The sequence below is a fragment of the Thalassophryne amazonica genome, unplaced genomic scaffold, assembly GCF_902500255.1.
Source record: "Thalassophryne amazonica unplaced genomic scaffold, fThaAma1.1, whole genome shotgun sequence".
NCBI classification, from domain to species: Eukaryota; Metazoa; Chordata; class Actinopteri; order Batrachoidiformes; family Batrachoididae; genus Thalassophryne; species Thalassophryne amazonica.
This window is the reverse complement of record NW_022986279.1, coordinates 240,569-264,598: the sequence shown is the minus strand read 5'-3', so window position 1 is coordinate 264,598 and position 24,030 is coordinate 240,569. Positions and strand designations below refer to the sequence as shown.

At 44.0% G+C, this 24,030-nt stretch overlaps 1 protein-coding gene across 4 annotated transcripts in view; it reads right to left on the bottom strand.

Annotated features, from left to right (window-relative positions):
- Positions 1 to 684: 684 nt before the first annotated feature.
- LOC117505959 (cytoskeleton-associated protein 5-A-like) overlaps positions 685 to 24,030 on the bottom strand; it is a 123,681-nt gene continuing 100,335 nt past the window's right edge. For 2 of the 4 annotated variants that reach the window (XM_034165499.1, XM_034165498.1), the window contains exons 15-20: positions 13,177 to 13,299; positions 12,829 to 12,981; positions 7,668 to 7,871; positions 7,446 to 7,581; positions 1,022 to 1,215; positions 726 to 919 (exon numbers count right to left, since the gene is read on the bottom strand). In XM_034165499.1, coding sequence (XP_034021390.1) covers positions 743 to 919; positions 1,022 to 1,215; positions 7,446 to 7,581; positions 7,668 to 7,871; positions 12,829 to 12,981; positions 13,177 to 13,299 — 987 coding nt within the window. In that variant the 3' untranslated portion in view covers positions 726 to 742. Of the gene's footprint in view, positions 920 to 1,021; positions 1,216 to 7,445; positions 7,582 to 7,667; positions 7,872 to 12,828; positions 12,982 to 13,176; positions 13,300 to 24,030 lie in introns of all 4 variants that reach the window. The other 2 variants (XM_034165500.1, XM_034165501.1) reach the window with 2 other exon arrangements.

Genomic DNA, 24,030 nt, shown 5'->3' with positions numbered 1-24,030 from the left:
AGATGGCCAGCTTGGCAAGTCCACAAAGCAAGTTAATCAACACATGCAAATCCCTGGAGTGTGCGTGATATTTCAGACAAAAAATAAACAATTCCATAGTGAACGGCAACCCCAACCCGCGAAACCACCTCCCCAGCAACCCAAACAGCCCTCCCAAGCGATGACACTGTGCAAAAACATGGTAAATAGTTTCCCTGAGCGGACAGAATGGACAAGCTCCATCCACCCCTGGATCCAGGTGTGCCAGATACCCGTTCGTAGCCAAAAGCCCATGCACAATCCTCCACTGAAGAGTGTATGTGTGTGGTCAAGCTGCTTATGTAAACTGAAAATGCTCTCTGGGGATGGAGAGTATCAATGTGCCATCTCTGTGCCCAACCAACACACCCACAGGAGTAGAAATGTGTCAGGTAGAAAACAGCACTGACACTTGCACTGCGCTTTGTGCTGCTTTGGCCTGTGTGTGCGATCGGACTGTCAGTTTGATTAACTGCATAAGAACATATGGAGCAGAATCTTTAACACTACTATTTGGAAAATGCACAACATTCACAGGGTGCAAATTACTTCTGTATATGTAGTTCTATTGTATGAGGGTTTAATTAGTTTAAGAAGTCCTGGTAGACAAACACCGACATGGAGGTGCGTTGTATCACCACACAGCTGGGCTTCGATCTGCATCCTGCCTCTTTCTTTCTCTGCTAATTCAGCCTTCGTGCTGCGGCCACGAGCCTGAGGTGACCTACTTGAGTTTTTTGGGATCCTCCTGGGCTGGCTTACAGAGGAAGGTGGCCCTGGGGTTGGCTGGGTGTTCTCTCGGTGGTCGCTTTGACGCAATCTGCTTTGCTGGAGCTGAGGGGGCCTTTTTAGCCGAGCGCTTGATTCTCTCCTCCAGCATACTCATGTCTTTCTCTGATAACTATGAGGAAAAGGAAGCAGAGGAAAGCAGACTGACTCATCTCAGGCAGCTTCCTGGATCAGAAAGCAGTTCTGGAGCAGTGTGGGCTCATCTCCTGCTTACGTTTCCTATCAGTTTGTAGACTTTGTCACCACAGATGTTGTAGACAGCCACCACTGTGTTCAGGGCAGCGTTGCGGACAGATGTGTCCCAGTCACCGATGTGAATGGCAATTTTCTTCAAGGCCTTAGCAGGAGTCGGCTGGCATACGTTCATCCCATAGCCTTCGATCAAACAGCCCAACTCCTCCAGACACTCTGCAGAGGAGACAGAAAGCACACGTCTCACGGCGAGACATGACTCCGCTGTGAGCCTGAACCAGTGAGAACGACACGGCCTCTATCGATTGTCAAAGTCCAATTCAGACGAACAGTCTGGATACACGCAGACCAGCAGCTGCAGGCAGGAGTCCTGATCACAGGGGACATCATCCACAGCGAGCACAATAAGCCAGTATTCAGAGAAGATACTTCACTAAGTAAGTAAGTAAGTAATGTTTACTTATATAGCACCTTTAACAGACAAGGGAAGTCACAAGGTGCTTCACAAAAGGCACACACACAGAATAAAAATTCTGAGAAAAATACAATATACATCACAATAAAATAGCACTAAGACACAGTGGTCATAAAACAGCCCTCACACTACTAAGGGCCCTGTCCCACTGGCGTTTAGGAGGATTTGCATATGGATTGCTCACAAAATTGGCCCATATTCGCCAAACATCCACAACATCCGTGATCATCCGCAGAGGCACGCATGTCCGCAGCCAGGATTTTTGAGCTGCTCAAAAATCTGGATGCGGATGACATCCGCCTTACATACTCCATATATACTCAATTCATAAATACATACTCACTCTATGCACTATATATCTGCCGTTAACCGCTGATATCTGCAACTGACAGGGATTTGCGGCTTGGCAGCGGACTGGGACAGTGTGTAAAACAGATATATATCGTGCCCATAATGTCCACATCACAAACTAAAATATGTTGTAGCGAATGCATACAGATTGGCCACAAATAAAGTGTTTTTATTACATCTGCTGTGCAGCTGATTTGCGGACAATCTGTGAATGCATAACAAACACGTCACGTAAACTCAAAGTACTATATGTGGCAGAAAGCGACATACCTGCCAGTCAGTGCTGGTCCGGCTGTGTAGATCCACAAAGACATAGCTGCTGCAATCCAGCACTTTTATTTAACACCAACAAAAGGAAGAGTTGCTGTTTACCCACAACTCACGCTGAAGTCTCTTTTCTGTGACACTCTCTCTCTCTCTCTCAAAAAAAAAAACCGTCTCACACCCCGAGCGGCTTCCCCCCTCCCGCTCCCCAAACTCATGAACAGTTAACCTTTTGTAGCAGGATGGATGACCTTAATGATGTTAGGCTGGTGGACTGAGTGCAGCTGGTTGTGGCAGAGGAATGTTTGTATAAAAGAGGGAGTGTGTGTGCTCTTCTTTCTCTTTCTGGAGACTGACTGCAGGTGTTTGGACGTGTTCACTTCCACATTCCCGTGAAGACAGGTAGGCGCAGTCTTGTGAGACCAGTGGATGCGCCCTGTTTGCTGCGGCGGCTTTACGCTGAGTGTGGACATTTGGAAAACTCTGCCAGCTGCGTGTGCTGCTGGGCTGCATGATGCAAGGACGCCCTCATGTGGTCATAATCGGTGGTGTTTTAAATTAGTTTGATAAAATTGTCTTTTTAACTAGAACTTTAATTATTAATAAATTATTTTTTTGTATTTGGGAACCATGTCTCTGTCTCAATTACAACGAACCTGTGTGTCTTAAGTTGAAGTTATTCAATTGTCGAATTCCCTGGGTGAAATTCCCAGGGTGGTGTCAGAAGTCCAACATACCATATTCATTCATGATTTCTAATTGCCTTGCCGATTGAGGAGTAAATTGTCCGCTTTGCCACATTTTGGTGTCAAGAAGTGGGATGTAAATTGAGACTAGAGAGGTGTGTTCTGTTAGTTTTTTGGTGAAGTAAATTTTTTTGTGTGTTTAATCTGTTATTTTTTTGTTGTTGTAACTAAGTAATTTCCCCTATTTTGGTCGCATCCTCATTGTGGGAAGGTCTCAAGGGGTATGATGGCAGAGGAAACGCAGGAGCTGAGAGAGTTAGTCACTCAGCTTAGGATGGAGAATGAGAGGTTGAAGCAGGAACAGGCTGAGGCAGCACCTGGCCCGAGTATAGAGCCCTCATCTAAAGTGTCCTCTAGTGGTAATGCTCCAGTAATGGAGAAGTTTATTTTTTTACTCCAAGATAGAAAATGTCCCATGTTTAATGGTAAGACAGGTATGGGGTTGGCTGAATGGTTGGAGGAGATGTAAGCTTGTGTGAGAGCCTGTCAGGTCTCTGAAGCTGACCAGGCATTTTTTATTTTGATCATCTGGAGGGGGAAGCATGTGAGGAAATAAAGCATTGTTCCAGTGAAGAGCGTTCAGACCCATTAAAGATCATTGGGGTGTTGCAGGAGCTGTATGGGGATACAGAATCTTATGTGGCACTTCAAGAGGCCTTTTTCTCCCGCAGACAGCGTGAGGGAGATACTCTGTTAGGGTTTTCATTGGCATTAATGAGTCTGATGACATCTGATAAGCAGCGCGCACCTAATGGTGTCCAAAATGCAGAGGTTTTGTTACGTGATCAGTTTGTTGAGTGTGTGTTTGATGGGTCACTTCGGCACGAGTTGAAGCAGTTTGTGCGCCGGCAGCCAACGGCTACCTTGTTGGAGGTTAGGGGTGAGGCAATTAGATGGGAACGAGAGGGTTCACCTGGAGGTACGAAGGGTAGTGATTTTTCCATCCAGTCTGTTGCGGGTTCACCTGGAGGTACGAAGGGTAGTGATTTTTCCATCCAGTCTGTTGCGGGTACTCAGTGCGGGGTTCAGGGCAGTGGCCAGGTGGAGGCTGGTTCTTTTCAAACCTCAGAACTTCAGGAAGTAAGGGAGATGCTCCAGCGGCAACAGGAGCAGTTGAATCGGCTGACTCAGAGTATTTCCCATTTGCAGGATTCTGGGCAGTTTCGTCAATTAGTTCCCCGGGGGTCTATAATTTGTAGGCACTGCCAGAAAGCAGGTCACTTTGCCAGGGAGTGTGATGGAGTTTGGGTGGTGGCCCGCAGTCAATCCTTTTTGTCGGCCTCTTCATTGAACAAACCATCTTCTGCCGCTTGGGTTGGGAAGATGGTGCCCGCCGAGCTGCGGAGCCACAGCTCGGGGGGGGGGTCAAGTTACTGGTTCAGGTTGGGGTAGGACGTGTGACAAGGTAGTATCCAAGCTTGTGTCGCCGTGTCCTCATTTAATGGTGAGCATGGGGGGAGTTGGGATCCCTTGTCTGATAGATACAGGATCTATGGTGTCAACTATTCCCGCGTCTCTTTTTCATCAGCAGTTTGAGCCAGGGGGTTTGGGGTGGCTGAAATCATGTAACTGGCTACAGCTTAAAGCGGCTAATGGCTTAGCCATCCCTTACCTGGGCTATTTGGAGTTGGATGTGGAGCTTTGTGGTAAGCTGTTGCCAGCATGTGGCATTTTGGTGGTTAAAGATGTGCCTGGTGTGTCTCCACAGGCTTCTGGGATCCTGGGGATGAATGTCATCCGCAGGTGTTATGGGGAACTTTTTGGGCAGCATGGGGTTTCCCTGTTTGATTTGCCAGCAGTGGCGGAGGCTCCGGAGTATGTCACGCAGGCGTTTCAGAAGTGCCACAAGGCTAGTGGTATTGTGGATCAAGGAGTAGGGAAGGTTAAGGTTCATGGGGGGGAGGCTTGTCAGATTCCGGGTGGTGTAATGAAGTTTGTTAGGGCGACATGCGCTGAGCGGTATTCTGGTGGGGCGGCTCTGTTTGAGCCTGTGGAGTCTGGCTTGCCTGCTGGACTGCTGGCATCTCCTGCATTGGTGCAGGTGGAGCGGGGTATAGCCTACATTCCGGTGATGAATGTGGGATCAGTGGATGTGTGGTTACGTCCCCGGGCTATGATTGGCACTTTAGAGGAAGTTCGGGTTGTGAGTCTGCCTGTGGGGGTTGCCAAGTTGCCCCCGGTGGAGGCGGTAGTGGCCTCGCAGTCCATTTCTCCATCAGTGCAGGATCAGATTGCAGCCCTGGAATTGGGTCACTTGCCTCTGGAAATACAAGGTAAGGTGAGAGCATTGTTGGGTCAGTTTAGTTCTGTCTTTTCAGCCCAAGATGGGGATCTGGGTTGTACTGACCTAATATCACATGAGATTCCGCTTCTGGATGATATTCCAGTGCAACAGCGGTATCGCAGAATTCCGCCCTCTGAGTATGAGGTTGTCAAAGATCACATCAATCAGCTGCTTGGAACACAAGTTATTAGGGAGAGCAGCAGTCCTTATGCCTCTCCTATTGTTGTATTGTGTTGATTACAGGCTCTTGAATGGAAAAACTAACAAGGACGCCTTCCCTTTGCCTCGGTTTGATGAATCCTTGGATGCCCTCACTGGGGCTCATTGGTTTTCTACCATGGATCTCGCGAGTGGGTATAACCAGGTTCCTGTGGCGGAGGCTGATCGTCATAAGACGGCCTTTTGCACGCCTTTTGGTTTGTTTGAGTGGAACCGGATGCCATTTGGGCTTTGCAACACTCCTGGTACTTTTCAGAGATTGATGCAGAGGATTTTTGGTGATCAGCAGTGTCTGTCCTTATTGTTGTATTTGGATGACATTGTGGTTTTTTCCTCTACTGTTGACCAACATCTGGATAGGTTGAGGGTGGTGCTGGAGCGTTTGCAGCATGAGGGGTTAAAGGTGAAACTCAAAAAGTGTGCATTTTTTCAGCAGGAAGTGCATTACCTGGGGCATGTCATCTCTGATAAGGGGGTTGCTACTGACCCTAGCAAGGTGGAGGTGGTTGCTCATTGGCCACCTCCGGTCACACTCTCGGAACTGCGCTCTTTTCTGGGTTTTGCCAGCTACTACCGTCGGTTTGTAGGTGGTTTTGCAAGGTTGGCAGCACCCCTACACAAGTTGGTAGCAGAGTTGGCTGGGGTGAAGCCCAGTCAGGTAGATCAGCCAGTTTCGGGTTATTGGACAGAGGAATGTGGCTGCAGCTTTGAGACTTTAAAAGCTAAGCTTACCTCCGCACCTGTGCTGGCATATGCTGATTTTAGTCTTCCATTTATTTTGGAGGTGGATGCTAGCTATGGGGGCTGGGAGCAGTGTTGTCTCGGACAACAATCCTTTTAGTCATTTGTCAGCTGCAAAACTTGGTGCTACTGAGCAACGTTGGGCAGCGCAGTTGGTCTCGTTTGATTTTGAGATCAAGTATCGTTCGGGTTGTAGTAATAAGAACGCGGATGCCCTTTCTCGGTTGCATTCTCCTGGGATGCAGGACTTCCAGGTAATGGTTAGTGGTGCCCAGCTTCCGGAGCCGCTGCAACAGGTTTGTCAGGGGAGTAGGGTAGATGTAAGGCAGGCTGTGGTTGCAGCCTTGCCCCACAGTCTTCCATCTGAACTGGCTGCACTGCAGCGGGCTGATCCAGTGATTCCAGAGGTTTGGGTGTTTTGGGACCGTAAAAGGGGTCCTGATAAGGAAGAGCGCAATCAGGTGTCGCAGTCAGCCCGGGTGTTGCTTCGGCAGTGGGACCGGTTGGTGGAGAGGAATGGTGTCTTGTACCGTCAGGTGTTTAAGTCCAGTGGAGCTGGGGCTGTGTTGCAGTTGGTGTTGCCTGCAGCTTTAAAAGCTGCTGTGCTGACTGAGGTTCATCAAGGGCATGCTCATGAAGGGGTTGAGAGGACCCTAGAGCTTTTATGTCAGCTGTGTTATTGGCCAGGGATGTCTGCGGAAGTGGCAGATTGGTGCCAGGCATGTGAGAGGTGTCAGGTAGCAAAGGTGAACCAACCAGTGGCTCGTGGCCCCATGGGACACCTCGGCCTAATGAGATTCTTGCCATTGATTTTACTGTTCTAGAGCCTAGTCATGGTGGAGTGGAAGATGTTTGGTAATGACTGATGTCTTTAGTAAGTACACGTGGGCAGTCCCTACCCGTGACCAGCGAGCTCCTACAGTAGCTCAAGTTCTGGTTACGGAGTGGTTTTCGAGGTTTGGGGTTCCAGCTCAGATACATTCTGATCAGGGACGGAGTTTTGAGAATGTATTGATCCAGCAGTTGTGTGGCTTTTATGGCATAGAGAAATCTCGTACTACACCATACCATCCATCTGGGAATGGGCAGTGTGAGCGTTTTAATAGAACGCTTCATGATCTGTTGCGCATGCTGCCCGTGTCTCGAAAGCATCACTGGGGTTCTTGTCTGCCCCAGGTTTTACCTAGACCTAGATGTTTTACTTACCCTTGGGGTTTTTCTGTAATTATTGTATGGCTTTTGCCTTACAAAATAAAGCGCCTTGGGGCAACTGTTTGTTGTGATTTGGCGCTATATAAATAAAATTGATTTGATTTAGAATATGATGCAGTATAAATGGTCTGTGTTCAATGTTTGTATCACCTACCAGCTCTCTGTTTGGAGTTCTTGGACTTTGTTCCATCCATGAGTAAAGGAAAGATCTTTGATGCCGGATAGACATTACAGAGCATGGTGAGAATTGCCCGGACATCTTTCCGAACCACATCTCTTGACTCGCCAACCTGAAGAGAAGAAATAAATCAATATCTTAACAAAACAGCAGGCTCGAGGCCTGACTGGAGGTGTGTAAAAAGGGCCACCTCCTCACCTTCCGTATGAGGTAGGGGACAAAGGAGTTGGCTTCATACTCAGTGAGGTGATAATTCTCCCTGTTCAGCATGGCAAAGAGCATCTTCAGATACTCCAGCACCTTCATAATTACTGTGGTGTTGGTGTCGAAAAACCTCAGAGTGAACCACTTCAGGACCAGGTCCAGACAGCTGATGGTGGCTTCACTCTCACTTTCCAACCTCTGTCAAACATACACACTGAAAACTTAACAGCACATCAAGCATCATTATGAAGAAGTCATAGTTAGAAGAAGTCAACTAGTGTTATACTAGTTACCTCAAAGTATTACATGAAATACCTGAATATAACAAGACCCAAGTCATTCAATACCTCACCTGATGGATACAATTTTATTCTAATGTATCAGGACATAAAATTAATTGGACAAAGTTTGAAGGAATGCCAAGATCCTGGATTGGTAGTGGAGATATAATGACAAGATTTGGTTTTAAGTGGATACCAAAAGGAATGAAATATTTAAGAATTAAAATATGCAGGAAGGTGGAATTAATGTCACATCTAAACTCTGATCCAATTTTACAAAAGATAAAAATGAATTTGGGCAAGTGGAATAAAATAAGGTTGACACTGTGGGAAAGAGTGAATGTAATTAAAATGGTGGTTTCACCAGAGTTTGAATATCCTCTTATGATGCTGCCAGTTACAGTCCATTTTTAAATAAATATGACACACTGGTTAAGGAGTTGTTCTGGGAAGGGAAAAGGCCCAGGATCAAGTTAACTAAGTTATGTTTACCCAGAGACAAGGGAAGGTTGGACTTATATGACCCAAGATTGTACTGCAACTCCTCTGAGATGGCAAAACTCGCCATAAATTGGACTGGACCATAAATTAGAATGGGCCATTATAGAAAAATCTTTATCCTTCCCTTTCACACACACAGAGCTCCTCTCTCAAATTTCAGTCATATCCGTCCGTATCCTGCAATCTGTGTTGGTAAAACACCAGTGTACTGGAAAAGTTGGCACAACCATGGAATATGTACACTGGATAATTTGTATGGTGCTTAAGTGTTTAGGTCTTACAATGATGTGTCGAGTAAAATAACTTAAAGGGAAAGGACCATTTTTGGAAATATCTTTACATGAGGAACTGTGGCAATTCACTAAACCGGCAAATTGAAGACAAACATATTTTGGTTTTGCCACCTCACCATCACAGAAACTCAACATTCTTCAGGAAAATGAATGCTGCACTCAGTACTAACCTACAAACTCTCAAGGTTTTATGAGAAAAAGACTATGGGGTCATTTTCAGGAATGAGGAACGGATGAAAATAATTTTGCATGTGGCCCTTACCACTACAGCAAATAAATAAATAAATAAATAAATAAATAAATAAATAAAATTTAAAAAGGCTAGCCATGACCTGATCTTGTCTGAGGTTGACAACCTAGCTTCTGAATTTGCTCAGATAAAGTCAGTGCTTCTTTCTCTGAAGCCTGCTGCAGCTTCTGTTGTTCCTCTTACAGAGCAATTAACACCTTCCTATGAACATAATGAGGAGGAACTGTACTCCCCCCGCCCCCACCCGACCCCCGCACTCCACTACCAGCCATCGTGATGATGATTTTATGTTGATTGCAGCATGTGACTCATTACTTAAGCCCCTTTCCCACTGGCGTATTTGTAGAGCTGGTCATTGTGGTGTATCATCTATGGTGAGTTGAACAGCTATCCGCCCACTCTTAGCAGCCCTACAGCGATTTTTTTTCTCCCTACGCAGCAGTATGTTGAGGGCTACATGCGTAGGATGGAAGAAATTAAACATGTTTCATTTTCTTCGGCATACAGCGCTGGACACAGTTTTAAGCAGGTCTGTGCAACACGGCACTCCTGCACACAACCAACAACTGAGTGCTGTATCCAGAATGGAGCAAAAGGAGCTTTAAAAGTTTAATGAGTCACAGCGCTTCATTCACAGCAGCCTTTACCACAGCCAGACTCAGCAGCATCTGTACACAATGAAAATGATCCACCAAGACAAAATAATAATAATAATCATGTTAAATGACTCTGTTTCTGACGTGAACCACACCGTGCAGGAGAGAACTGAGCGCACTTCCACAGAGGCAGAAAATAGCACCTTTGGCTAATAACGTGGCAGTAATGAAACTGGAAAACCCTAATGATACAGTCCATTATTTTCCAAGTGCAGTGATGTGTTCTGCACAGCCGGCAGGAGTGAAATGGGTTTAACTAGCGGCAAGGTACACGCGACTGTGTGCACACATTAAAAAGTGAACGCATGCAGCTGCAAGCAGATCTATGAACATGGAAAAAGGCTGAGTACGTGCCCATTTTGGGCGTATTTAAATGAAACACAACACCGCAATACGCAGCTCTACGAATCCGCCAGTGTGAAAGGGGCTTTAGTGTGGGACAACAAGGTCGGATTGGGGCCCAAGAACGGGGAACGTTCCCTCACTTCTTCCATCACAGACTCCAACACTCTAGACAATCACTCTCCTCAGGCGTCTGCTGGTCTGGTCCTAAATCATTCACCCATTGCCAACAGGACTGTAAGGCATTATGAGCAATGGCAGACGCAATGGAGTATAGCTTAGACCACATGCCATTAGTTGACAGTGTTGTTAGTAGCCTGGTTGCAGCACACACTGTTGTTGGCCAGCCAGAGGCCCATTGCCCATGACCTCAGTGTAGGGTCACTCATGACCTCCTCACTCAGCTATGACACAGTGGCTCGAATTGGTCGTTTGGAGAACTCTCTCTCTCTCACCTTGCCCTTTCACTGTCTCTCCAGGATGCTGGTGCTGACACTGACACACAGCCTGAGTGATGCTTCGCTCTTGGCAGGTTGAAGTCCACCCTGACCATAGCCTGCCCGGTACCAGCTGTGGTTGGCTCAATCCTCCTTGTCAGAGGCATCCAGGGGATCACTACGCACCCTGTCTGTTGTCCCAGGCCAGGATTTCAGTCCTGTGGCCCAACAGACCCTGGAGCGTGTTGTTCAGACTAACAGGTCTCACCAGCAATTTCCTGAATTACAGCACACTCCCAGGTGTCAACCTAAGCACACAGGTGGCTTCCACCATGCTACCTGGGATCTGGGTCTACTGTGTCAGCCTTCCCAGCATTCCACTTGTAAGCCACCCACGGGTGGACCTCCCACAAATGACCAGCGAGACAGACAGACAGACCATCATGTTCACCCCTCAAAATCATCAAGGGGCTGCAGCAGTGGGGTTTGACAACCGGGACAAGGTCACTGGTCATTTTTCCAAGCTCCAATTGATAGCTTCCACTGATCTGAGACCAACTCCCGCCACCAGGTGGGAGTTGGTCTCAGATCAACGGGTGCTTTCCGCATTGGTCAGGGGCTACAATATTCAGTTCAATCGTCACTGTCACCAAGTTCAATGGTGTAAAAGTCACAGTTGTTACAGATCTAGAGCGGTCCTTTGCTCTCCGGCAGGAAAGTTTTGAACTACTGAAGAAAGAAGCCATAGAGCTGGCCCATAGTACGGATCACCTACGAGGGTTCTATTCACTTTATTTTGTAGTTCCAAAAAAAGGATGGTGGCTATTGTCCTATCCTAAACCTTAGAAAGTTAAATCAGTACATTTCCCATGCTACAACACAACGGAAGTTCTCCGGGAATTTGGATGGGGGACTGGCTTACCAGTGTGGATCTAACGGATGCCTACTTCCACATCCCGGTGTCAGTTCACCACAGGCAGTTCCTCCAGTTTTCCTTTGACGGACGAGCATATCAGTATAGAGTCCTCCCCTTTGGGCTCTCACTCCTCGTACATTCACTAGGTGCATGGCAGCAGCACTCGCTGCTGTGCAGCCTCGTGAGATATGAATTCGTCTGGCCCCACACTGCATCACAACAGGACTGTGCATCTTCCAGCCCAGTCCGTCCGATCAAATGCCGTGCATGGACATTACATGACAGCAGATGGAAGCTATTAACCAGTGGTGGAGTACACAAGGCATAGACCCAGAGCCTTGCTCTGGAGCAGTTTTGCTTTGCTGTCTTCAAACACTGTTTGACAGTCATCTTTCTGTCTCTGCAATTAAAGTTCATGTTGCTACTGTCTCTGCTCGACATATTATGGTGAATGGCTGCTCAATAGGGTTCCTCTTCCTGATATGCTGATTTTTACAAGATGTCCTCTGGCTTCGGCCTCAGAGGGTTGCCGTCTCGGGATCTTCCATTGGTCCTGGAGGACTTGTGCTCTTCACCGTTTGAGCCACTGGGAGGCGGTGACCTCAGTTGGTTGTCTGTTAAGACTGCATCCCTCAATGCAATTTCATCCACAAAGGATGTTGGTGAGCTGCATGCCTCGTCAATCACTAAGAACTGTATGAGGTAGATTCTAAAAGGACTGAATGCCGGGTGATGTGTGCTCATATACTGTTGGCTGACGTCACCCAGGTCAAGCCCACTAATGTGACTTTGTTGGTTTAAGATTCGACGTCTGTGCATGCGCACATGGAATAATCCAGGTGCTAAGCACCGCCCTCTGGCGGTCATCCAGAATTCATAGAACCGTAGTTACATATGCAACTCTTGTTTTCCTGTAATCTCATTTCCATCTGTGACTTTGTACTTTAGGTTATGACTCAAACTTCATGATCACAGTTGAACATATAGGAGTGTAAATCGACTGGTAAATCAACAGCTGCACTTTCTGCATCAGCTCTTCAACACAGTCCAGTGCAGCATCTGCAGGACCTCGGATGTAGCCACACTTGTGAACCACATCATCCACAAAAAAAAAAGAAATGTAATTCTGAGGTCACCAAACTAGACATCCCTCCAGCCTCCGACTGCCACCTGAAATCCCACTGAGCATGCTGGGAGAAACTCTTCTGTCGCAGCCTTACAAGATGTCCTTCAAAATCACAGTGAGAACAGATATCTAGAACATGACAGACGTTAAATAGCAAAGCTACAATAACAGTTTTGTGTTTTCATCCTCATTAATTTTCTGCTTTCTGTACAGAACTCTAACCAGCTCCTCTGGGGCTGAGAGGGAACATGTGTCAGAAATATAAAGAGTCTACCATGTGCTGTTGTTGAGTTATCATCTTCACAAGAATGTCTCCATGCACGCAGACACACAAAAACAATACGCAGGCCCACCTCTATCATGACTCCGATAGCTTTGACATGTCTCTGGAAGTCAAAGTGGAAGAGCTCGTCCTGGAGCCACTTGGCCAGGCAGGTGGACATCTGAGCTTTCAGCTGCACCACATACTCATCACGAGGAGTATGCAGGAAGTTCCATTTCAAGATCTATAAAAGACATTTCAGTTAAAGTTCTATCCCACACAAAACACACCTATGAATTTAGATTTTACAAAAATACAACAAACGAATGTAGAAATAAGCGTCAAAATATTTTAAACCTTTGTTATGGACTTCAGTGACCAGGTGACATTTTTGTCTGTCTGATTAAAATGAACTATTCAGACAACATTTCAGTCATACCTTGAGCTGCTTCTCTTCCTTGATCCGCTGTTCCTTGGCATTGGGGATGTGGATGAAGATGGGCCCAGACTTTTCCTCATCATCCTTCAGAGCCTTTGACACAAGTTTCTTACTGGCTGCACCCTGGGATGGTAAACATCAACCACAGTGAGAGACAGTGTGCATCCAGCTGAAGATCAGCAATCATCATCTTCCTAATCCACCTCAGTCAGGCGTGTTCAGCCAGATACCAGACATGGCTCCCAAATGTGGACGCCCAGTGACTTACAGGAACAGGATTACAACCTACCAGTCTGTGGTTTTCTGCAGATATTAAAAGGTGAGGAGAGGCAGGTCCCTTCAAAGACAGTGTTAAACTTCAAGAGCAAATACATTAAGAAATACAGAAAGTGTTGTGATGTACCGTGATTATCTGCAGCACAAACTTTGTTTTGATTAATAATATGCAGTGACGCCATGACAACCAGAGGTGAAGTGGACAGCAAAGGCGCCGCACACTGTTGAACGAGAACGCCACACAGCGGAGAGTGAACATGGCGCACAGTGGAGCGCGGAAACGAAGTTGCTCTTTCAATGGATTTGGTGAACCAAAGTTCACCAAATGCAAGAGGGTGATCCCAGATTTTTTTGGACAATAAGTTGCACCTGTCAAAAAAAAAAAAAAAAAAAAAAAAAAAAAAAGCCTCTTGAACAGTGATGTGAGTGACCCTAGGAAAGCAAACAAGAGTCACCAGGAGATGGCAGATCTCCCCGGTTCCCATGTGTCCAGGATCAGCCAAGTACACCCCTTATGCTCAATATGAATGAAATTGGTTAACGGGTTCTTGAGATATTGCGCTAACAAGTGAATACCGACGGACAGATGGACGTGCTGATCGTTACAAACCTCCTTATTTCATACCGGGGGTAAAAGGACTGCAGCACATGGAATAAAATCTGACAACTAAAGCTGAACTTACTGTTCATTAGTAGTCACAACATCATCGTTGTATTTTTTGTTTGTGGATCATAGGATAATTTCTCCAAGTCCAATTAATCCACTGATGCTTATTAATGGAGACGCAGAGGACTTTCATTTTGTGGCGCGAAGTGGCCTGATGGAGGAAGAGGAGACTCAACTCACATCAGATCGACCCAGCAGCCACAGACAATTAGCGGATTTCACCTGCCACCAGATTGATACAGCAGAGGACAAACAGCCGCTACGTGGCACAGCGGGACTTTTCTTCAGCCTTGACAAGGAATTAAATTATTTTCAGCTGTTGTTTTCAAAGCGAGTGAACTGAAGATGATCTCACTGAAAGGTAAGACTTTATTTTTACTAGGGGTGTGTGAATGGTTTTAATATTTAATAAGATGTCAAAGATAGTCAAACTATTTTTTTAATCAGTTGATTTTGACCAAAGAGCTGGCAAAACAAAACAAAACAAAAAAAAAATTATAATTTCCACCCAAATGTAGAAATCGCCTCCATTATTTATTTATTTCTTTAGTAATCACCAATCTGTGTTCTGAACTCTGCCAATATCATCACTGTAGTCCAAGGTCCAATGTTCTGTCTCTCTCATTGTCGTCTAAATAAGGCTCAAAACCATAAGGCTGTATTTCACACAGCTTCTTCAGAATCACCTTCAGACTGGACTTAAAAAAAAAAACAAAAAACCAACAACTCCCAAAAAAAAAAATGGTCCAAAAACAGCTCGACCTCCACTGTATTTACAGTTGAATTGGGCTTGAATCAGCAGGTGCTGTTCTTGTGAAGATGTAGCAACAATATGGCCGCGGCTGACGGCTGAAATAGTGCGCAGGCTTCAGACAGCACTTTATCTTCCTCCTGTGCACTTATCAACTTTTACTATTCAGGATTTTTTAAAATATCAATCAATCAATCAATTTTTTTTATATAGCGCCAAATCACAACAAACAGTTGCCCCAAGGCGCTTTATATTGTAAGGCAAGGCCATACAATAATTATGTAAAACCCCAACGGTCAAAACGACCCCCTGTGAGCAAGCACTTGGCTACAGTGGGAAGGAAAAACTCCCTTTTAACAGGAAGAAACCTCCAGCAGAACCAGGCTCAGGGAGGGGCAGTCTTCTGCTGGGACTGGTTGGGGCTGAGGGAGAGAACCAGGAAAAAGACATGCTGTGGAAGAGAGCAGAGATTAATCACTAATGATTAAATACAGAGTGGTGCATACAGAGCAAAAAGAGAACGAAACAGTGCATCATGGGAACCCCCCAGCAGTCTACGTCTATAGCAGCATAACTAAGGGATGGTTCAGGGTCACCTGATCCAGCCCTAACTATAAGCTTTAGCAAAAAGGAAAGTTTTAAGCCTAATCTTAAAAGTAGAGAGGGTGTCTGTATCCCTGATCTGAATTGGGAGCTGGTTCCACAGGAGAGGAGCCTGAAAGCTGAAGGCTCTGCCTCCCATTCTACTCTTACAAACCCTAGGAACTACAAGTAAGCCTGCAGTCTGAGAGCGAAGTGCTCTATTGGGGTGATATGGTACTACGAGGTCCCTAAGATAAGATGGGACCTGATTATTCAAAACCTTATAAGTAAGAAGAAGAATTTTAAATTCTATTCTAGAATTAACAGGAAGCCAATGAAGAGAGGCCAATATGGGTGAGATATGCTCTCTCCTTCTAGTCCCCGTCAGTACTCTAGCTGCAGCATTTTGAATTAACTGAAGGCTTTTTAGGGAACTTTTAGGACAACCTGATAATAATGAATTACAATAGTCCAGCCTAGAGGAAATAAATGCATGAATTAGTTTTTCAGCATCACTCTGAGACAAGACCTTTCTGATTTTAGAGATATTGCGTAAATGCAAAAAAGCAGTCCTACATATTTGTTTAATATGCGCTTTGAATGACATATCCTGATCAAAAATGACTCCAAGATTTCTCACAGTATTACTAGAGGTCAGGGTAATGCCATCCACAGTAAGGATCTGGTTAGACACCATGTTTCTAAGATTTGTGGGGCCAAGTACAATAACTTCAGTTTTATCTGAGTTTAAAAGCAGGAAATTAGAGGTCATCCATGTCTTTATGTCTGTAAGACAATCCTGCAGTTTAGCTAATTGGTGTGTGTCCTCTGGCTTCATGGATAGATAAAGCTGGGTATCATCTGCGTAACAATGAAAATTTAAGCAATACCGTCTAATAATACTGCCTAAGGGAAGCATGTATAAAGTGAATAAAATTGGTCCTAGCACAGAACCTTGTGGAACTCCATAATTAACTTTAGTCTGTGAAGAAGATTCCCCATTTACATGAACAAATTGTAATCTATTAGACAAATGTGATTCAAACCACCGCAGCGCAGTGCCTTTAATACCTATGGCATGCTCTAATCTCTGTAATAAAATTTTATGGTCAACAGTATCAAAAGCAGCACTGAGGTCTAACAGAACAAGCACAGAGATGAGTCCACTGTCCGAGGCCATAAGAAGATCATTTGTAACCTTCACTAACGCTGTTTCTGTACTATGATGAATTCTAAAACCTGACTGAAACTCTTCAAATAGACCATTCCTCTGCAGATGATCAGTTAGCTGTTTTACAACTACCCTTTCAAGAATTTTTGAGAGAAAAGGAAGGTTGGAGATTGGCCTATAATTAGCTAAGATAGCTGGGTCAAGTGATGGCTTTTTAAGTAATGGTTTAATTACTGCCACCTTAAAAGCCTGTGGTACATAGCCAACTAACAAAGATAGATTGATCATATTTAAGATCGAAGCATTAAATAATGGTAGGGCTTCCTTGAGCAGCCTGGTAGGAATGGGGTCTAATAAACATGTTGATGGTTTGGATGAAGTAACTAATGAAAATAACTCAGACAGAACAATCGGAGAGAAAGAGTCTAACCAAATACCGGCATCACTGAAAGCAGCCAAAGATAACGATACGTCTTTGGGATGGTTATGAGTAATTTTTTCTCTAATAGTTAAAATTTTGTTAGCAAAGAAAGTCATGAAGTCATTACTAGTTAAAGTTAATGGAATACTCAGCTCAATAGAGCTCTGACTCTTTGTCAGCCTGGCTACAGTGCTGAAAAGAAACCTGGGGTTGTTCTTATTTTCTTCAATTAGTGATGAGTAGAAAGATGTCCTAGCTTTACGGAGGGCTTTTTTATAGAGCAACAGACTCTTTTTCCAGGCTAAGTGAAGATCTTCTAAGTTAGTGAGACGCCATTTCCTCTCCAACTTACGGGTTATCTGCTTTAAGCTACGAGTTTGTGAGTTATACCACGGAGTCAGGCACTTCTGATTTAAAGCTCTTTTTTAGAGGAGCTACAGCATCCAAAGTTGTCTTCAATGAGGATGTAAAACTATTGACGAGATACTCTATCTCACTTACAGAGTTTAGGTAGCTACTCTGCATTGTGTTGGTATATGGCATTAGAGAATATAAAGAAGGAATCATATCCTTAAACCTAGTTACAGCGCTTTCTGAAAGACTTCTAGTGTAATGAAACTTATTCCCCACTGCTGGGTAGTCCATCAGAGTAAATGTAAATGTTATTAAGAAATGATCAGACAGAAGGGAGTTTTCAGGGAATACTGTTAAGTCTTCTATTTCCATACCATAAGTCAGAACAAGATCTAAGATATGATTAAAGTGGTGGGTGGACTCATTTACTTTTTGAGCAAAGCCAATAGAGTCTAATAATAGATTAAATGCAGTGTTGAGGCTGTCATTCTCAGCATCTGTGTGGATGTTAAAATCGCCCACTATAATTATCTTATCTGAGCTAAGCACTAAGTCAGACAAAAGGTCCGAAAATTCACAGAGAAACTCACAGTAACGACCAGGTGGACGATAGATAATAACAAACAAAACTGGTCCTTGGGACCTCCAATTTGGATGGACAAGACCAAGAGTCAAGCTTTCAAATGAACCAAAGCTCTGTCTGGGTTTTTGATTAATTAATAAGCTGGAATGGAAGATTGCTGCTAATCCTCCGCCCCGGCCCGTGCTACGAGCATTCTGACAGTTAGTGTGACTCGGGGGCGTTGACTCATTTAAACTAACATATTCATCCTGCTGTAACCAGGTTTCTGTAAGGCAGAATAAATCAATATGTTGATCAATTATTATATCATTTACCAACAGGGACTTAGAAGAGAGAGACCTAATGTTTAATAGACCACATTTAACTGTTTTAGTCTGTGGTGCAGTTGAAGGTGCTATATTATTTTTCTTTTTGAATTTTTATGCTTAAATAGATTTTTGCTGGTTATTGGTAGTCTGGGAGCAGGCACCGTCTCTACGGGGATGGGGTAATGAGGGGATGGCAGGGGGAGAGAAGCTGCAGAGAGGTGTGTAAGACTACAACTCTGCTTCCTGGTCCCAACCCTGGATAGTCACGGTTTGGAGGATTTAAGAAAATTGGCCAGATTTCTAGAAATGAGAGCTGCTCCATCCAAAGTGGGATGGATGCCGTCTCTCCTAACAAGACCAGGTTTTCCCCAGAAGCTTTGCCAATTATCTATGAAGCCCACCTCATTTTTTGGACACCACTCAGACAGCCAGCAATTCAAGGAGAACATGCGGCTAAACATGTCACTCCCGGTCTGACTGGGGAGGGGCCCAGAGAAAACTACAGAGTCCGACATTGTTTTTGCAAAGTTACACACAGATTTAATGTTAATTTTAGTGACCTCCGATTGGCGTAACCGCAACATTTCATCATTTTAGTGATCATCTGTGCCCATTTTTTGGTGTCACCTACACTTTAATATCAGCGTTTCAGTCCTTCTCCTCTAACAATGCCGACATAAACTTATTCTTGATGAAACTGTCACACTTTAACTCGTCTCCCCAATGCAGAACATCTCCATCCATGACTTGCTTTGTAGCACCTCAAGGCAATGTGGTAAAATTTGCACCACCGTCTCTCATTGGCTGCTGCTTGTATGATTGACAGCGCTTGATAAATGAGATTGCGTGTAACATTTATTTTTCAGTCTTGGATGTTTGGGATGAAGACGCGAAGACGTGAAAATGCAAGACTTCTTATCCACTATGGTGTATCATCAGAGATGTTTCCAATCAATTATACAAACAATAAACTGCTCCAGCAAATATGTACATCAATTCCAACCTGGACTGCTCTGGAAAAGAAGAAGGAAAAAAATAAAAAAGACTTCAGGGAATTTTCTGGAAGACTCACATCACTGTTGAAGATGAAAAAAAACAAAAAAAAACAAAAAAAAAAAAAAACACAAAGCAGTTGCACCTTTTTTATTGTATGTGGAACTCAGTTTTTAACAGCTTTTTCCTGGTGGTGAATTTAACAATGGACAGAAGCTGAGTAGCACAAGTGCGGACCACAGCATGTGCTGTTACTTAACATAAGCTATTTTAAATTCTAAAAATAAGCCAGATGGAAAAATAAATGTGCATTGGACAACATACTTGATGTTTTTTGACACAGTTGGGATAAAGGAAATCATCAGATGGACACGGGAGAACTAAACAGTGGATTCATGCATGCAGGAAGCCCTTTGTCTATGGATGTACAATAAAGAATTTTAATTTCTAAACTAAGGACAATGGACACTGATTACTAGCCCACAGCATTGTAAACACTGTAATAAAAGTGTGAGTCCATTTGATTTTTTTAAACTGTTGTCATGTACCTTTATTTATTGGAGTTTCTTTTGAGAGTGTATCGATTCCTGCGAAAGCCCTATTTACACTTACTATAATTAATAAGAAATGCATGTTTTTGGTATGCAAGTCACACTGGAGTTGGAAAAAAAAAAAACAAAAACGGGCAACCTATACTTTGAAAAATACAGTGTTTTCTCATCATTTGCTGAGTTACAAGAAGACAGCATTTAATGTTTTTGCGTGATTGTCAACACAATCTGGGTGAGACGAACTCACCCAGTCACCCACTGATATTTTTGCTGTCCATGTCCTATGCCGTTACTAGCACAGGATGAGGGAGAGACAACAAAGTGGTGAAATGGTGGCAAACAAGCTTCGAACATGTGATAAAACGAGTGAAGCCATTTCTTTCCCCTGTGTGTGCTTAATGTGAACTGATCAGCTCAGCAGTTTGTAATATGACAGCAGAAACTAAAATAACGTCAAATATACACAGTCATAAAAATATGGACCTACATATATGTTCTGGCTGGGGGTGTCATGTGGATTAGTGGCTACCATAGCTGCCTACAGCAGGAAGGTCCTGGGATTGCGTCCTGCCTGGTCCTTTACCGAGTGGAGTTCACGTGGATTCCCTCCAGCTGCTCCGGCTTCCTCCCACATCCAAAGACATACAGGGTTAGTGAATTGTAAATGTAACGGTTGGTGTGAATGTGTTTGTGTGTCAGCCCTGCCATAGACTGCCGTTCTGTCCAGGTTGTCCCCCGCCTCTTCCAGAGTAACTGCTGGGATAGGCTCCATCTCCCCTGAACCTCAACTGGAATTCTGGATTGATGGACACGACCACCGCGGTTCACAGATCAGCTTGTATGTTTAGGATGTCCAGCAGATATTTTGTTCCTCTTTTGAACTTTGGGAGAGATTCATTTTTTAACCTCTTTCAGCGACTCCTCTTCATTCAGGGTTCCCACCATGGCTCATCCACCTCCGGTACAGAAGTAGTAAATCCTGTGCAGGCTCTAAGGTCCATCAATGCCCATCCTTATTCCTAAAATCAGCAGCATGAAGTGGATGGCAGTCTCCAAATCCCTCTGTATGGGACCCATTTAACCTGGTGGGACTGGAACAATGCAGATAAAGTATCTTGTCTGAAGACACAGACAGACAGCATTACCAATAATCAAACCCACCTGGTGAAATAAAGTAATGTTTATACTTTGATGGTGGGATAAATCCAGAGTGACTGGAGGAACTCCAAACAGATACCGGAAGTTCCATAAGTACTTGGACAAGGACAACATTTTAATCATTTTTCTTATACCACCACCACCACGATCAATTTATGCAGGTAGTATAGCCTATTATCTTTAATTCACATGGTTAACAAAAATAAGGCATTAACAATATCAGAATTGCAGCTATTTGTACAAAATATCTTTCCATTTACAAATGCCGCAAGTAACTGGATAAAGTGCTTTCTTGAAAGACTTGACGTTTTTGGTACCAGAAGGCACATGGGAGGCTCAAGTGTAGATTTGATCAGTTTTCTTTAAAGATAGTCCTTCTCTACGTCACTCCACTCTTCAGATGTCTGGGTGTCTTGGTGGCTTCCCTCACTTGTGTCCTTCTTGTATGGTGACCCAGTTCTTGAGCACTGCCTCCTCCAGACAGATTAACAATACAGCACTATATGGTTTGTATTTTATAATCATGTCCAACAGAAATTCAGTGATTTGAAAATGCTCATGTACAGTGCCTCTTGGGCGTTTACATATTTTAATTTGTTTATGCCATTTTGAACACAAAAAGAAATTCAAGCTTATCAATATATTTTTAATATATAAAATTATCCTCCTTAAATTGTGCATCCGTAGTAAATAATGAATGAGTAGTAAATAAAAAAATGAGCTGACTACTCTAAATAAAGAATTATAAAAATATTGATCTATTCCATTTCATTTTTGGTGCCAAATGTCTTGAGAAAATAAACCATAAACATGGGGAATTTAGCCTGATTTCACCTCCTGCTGGAAAAAAAAAAAAACAAAAACACTCAGAAACATGGAGCTGTAAGGAATGTGGACTTTGATGACATCATGTAGGGTAACACCCCTTGAGGCCCTCTACTGAAATGAACTGAATGGGAAAAGCTGAATTTTCTACATTGTTTTTTGTGGACTTTGACATTGAAAACCCAGAATCAGAATAGCTTTTATTCACCAAGTATCCTCAAAGTATACAAGGAATTTGACTCTGGTTTGAACTGTACTCTCTCTATACAAGCATGTACAAATACACATAAACACTAAACAATTCACAATAAAAAAATGTGCAAATAAAATATGCAGTAAAAAATGTGTGCAAAGGAGAAAGAGAAACAGACTGAAGTTGTACATGAGGTATATAAATGAGTGAGTTTTTTGGCAGGTTAAATTGTTCATCAGTGTGATGGTCTGTGGAAAGAAACTGTTCCTGTGTCTGCTTGTTCTGATGTCTGGAGCTCTGTAATGTCGACCAGAGGGGAGGAGTTTAAACAGTGTGTGAGGGGTCTGTTACCAGCTCATATCCTAGTCCTGGTCCTAACCCTAACCCAGTATAAGTCCTGGATGGGGGGCAGGGTGGCTCTGATGATTTTCTTCTACAGACCTGACAGTTGGTTGAAGTCTGTGTCTGGCATGTTTGGAGGCAGAGGGAAACCAAACAGAGATGAAGATGCACAGGACAGACTGGATAATGGATGTGTAGAAGATGGTGAGCAGTTCCTGGTGCAGGTTGAACTTCCTGAGCTGTCTGAGGAAGTAGTACATCCTCTGCTGTGCCTTTTTCCTGATGGAGTCTATGGCGGAGGACCACTTCAGATCCCGGGAGATGGTGGATCCTAGGAACCGTAAAGTCTCCACAGCAGGCACAATCCCGTTGAGGACGGGTGGTGGTGGGGGGCGTCCATGATCATCTCCACAGTCTTGAGCGGGTCCAGCTCCAGGTTGCTGTGACCACACCAGAGGACCAACTGTTCCACCTCCTGTCTATACGCAGCCTCATCACCATCCTAGACGAACCAGTGGTGGTGGTATCATCTGCAAACGGGCGTTTAACAGAGGGGTTCCCTAAGGTGCAGTCTTTTGTCTAGAGTGAGAAGAACAGTGAGGAGAGCACACACCTCTGACAGGTGCCGGTGCTGATTGTCCATGTGGGAGCTGGCACAGAGAGGTTGGAGAGTTTTTGGTGGAGAATGTTGGGCATGATGGTGTTGAATGCCGGGAATGAAGGATCCTCACATACATCCCTGCAGAGTCCAGGTGCTGCAGGATGCAATGCAGTCAGGGTTCGTTGAATGGTATGTTCCAGCTTTCACCTCATGAAATATTCGTACCATTGAACTCAAACATGCATTATTTGTATAATATATATATATATATATATATATATATATATATATACACACACACACACACACACACACAACCCATTTATGGAATCACCGGCCTCGGAGGATGCTCATTCAGTTGTTTAATTTTGTAGAAAAAAAAGATCACAGACATGACACAAAACTAAAGTCATTTCAAACGGCAACTTTCTGGCTTTAAGAAACACTATAAGAAATCAGGAAAAAAAAATTGTGGCAGTCAGTAACGGTTACTTTTTTAGACCAAGCAGAGGGAAAAAAATATGGACTAACTCAATTCTGAGGAAAAAATGATGGAATCATGAAAAACAAAAGAACGCTCCAACACATCACTAGTATTTTGTTGCACCACCTCTGGCTTTTATAACAGCTTGCAGTCTCTGAGGCATGGACTTAATGAGTGACAAACAGTACTCTTCATCAATCTGGCTCCAACTTTCTCTGATTGCTGTTGCCCAGATCAGCTTTGCAGGTTGGAGCCTTGTCATGGACCATTTTCTTCAACTTCCACCAAAGATTTTCAATTGGATTAAGATCCGGACTATTTGCAGGCCATGACATTGACCCTATGTGTCTTTTTGCAAGGAATGTTTTCACAGTTTTTGCTCTATGGCAAGATGCACTATCATCTTGAAAAATGATTTCATCATCCCCAAACATCCTTTCAATTGATGGGATAAGAAAAGTGTCCAAAATATCAACGTAAACTTGTGCATTTATTGATGATGTAATGACAGCCATCTCCCCAGTGCCTTTACCTGACATGCAGCCCCATATCATCAAAGACTGTGGAAATTTACATGTTCTCTTCAGGCAGTCA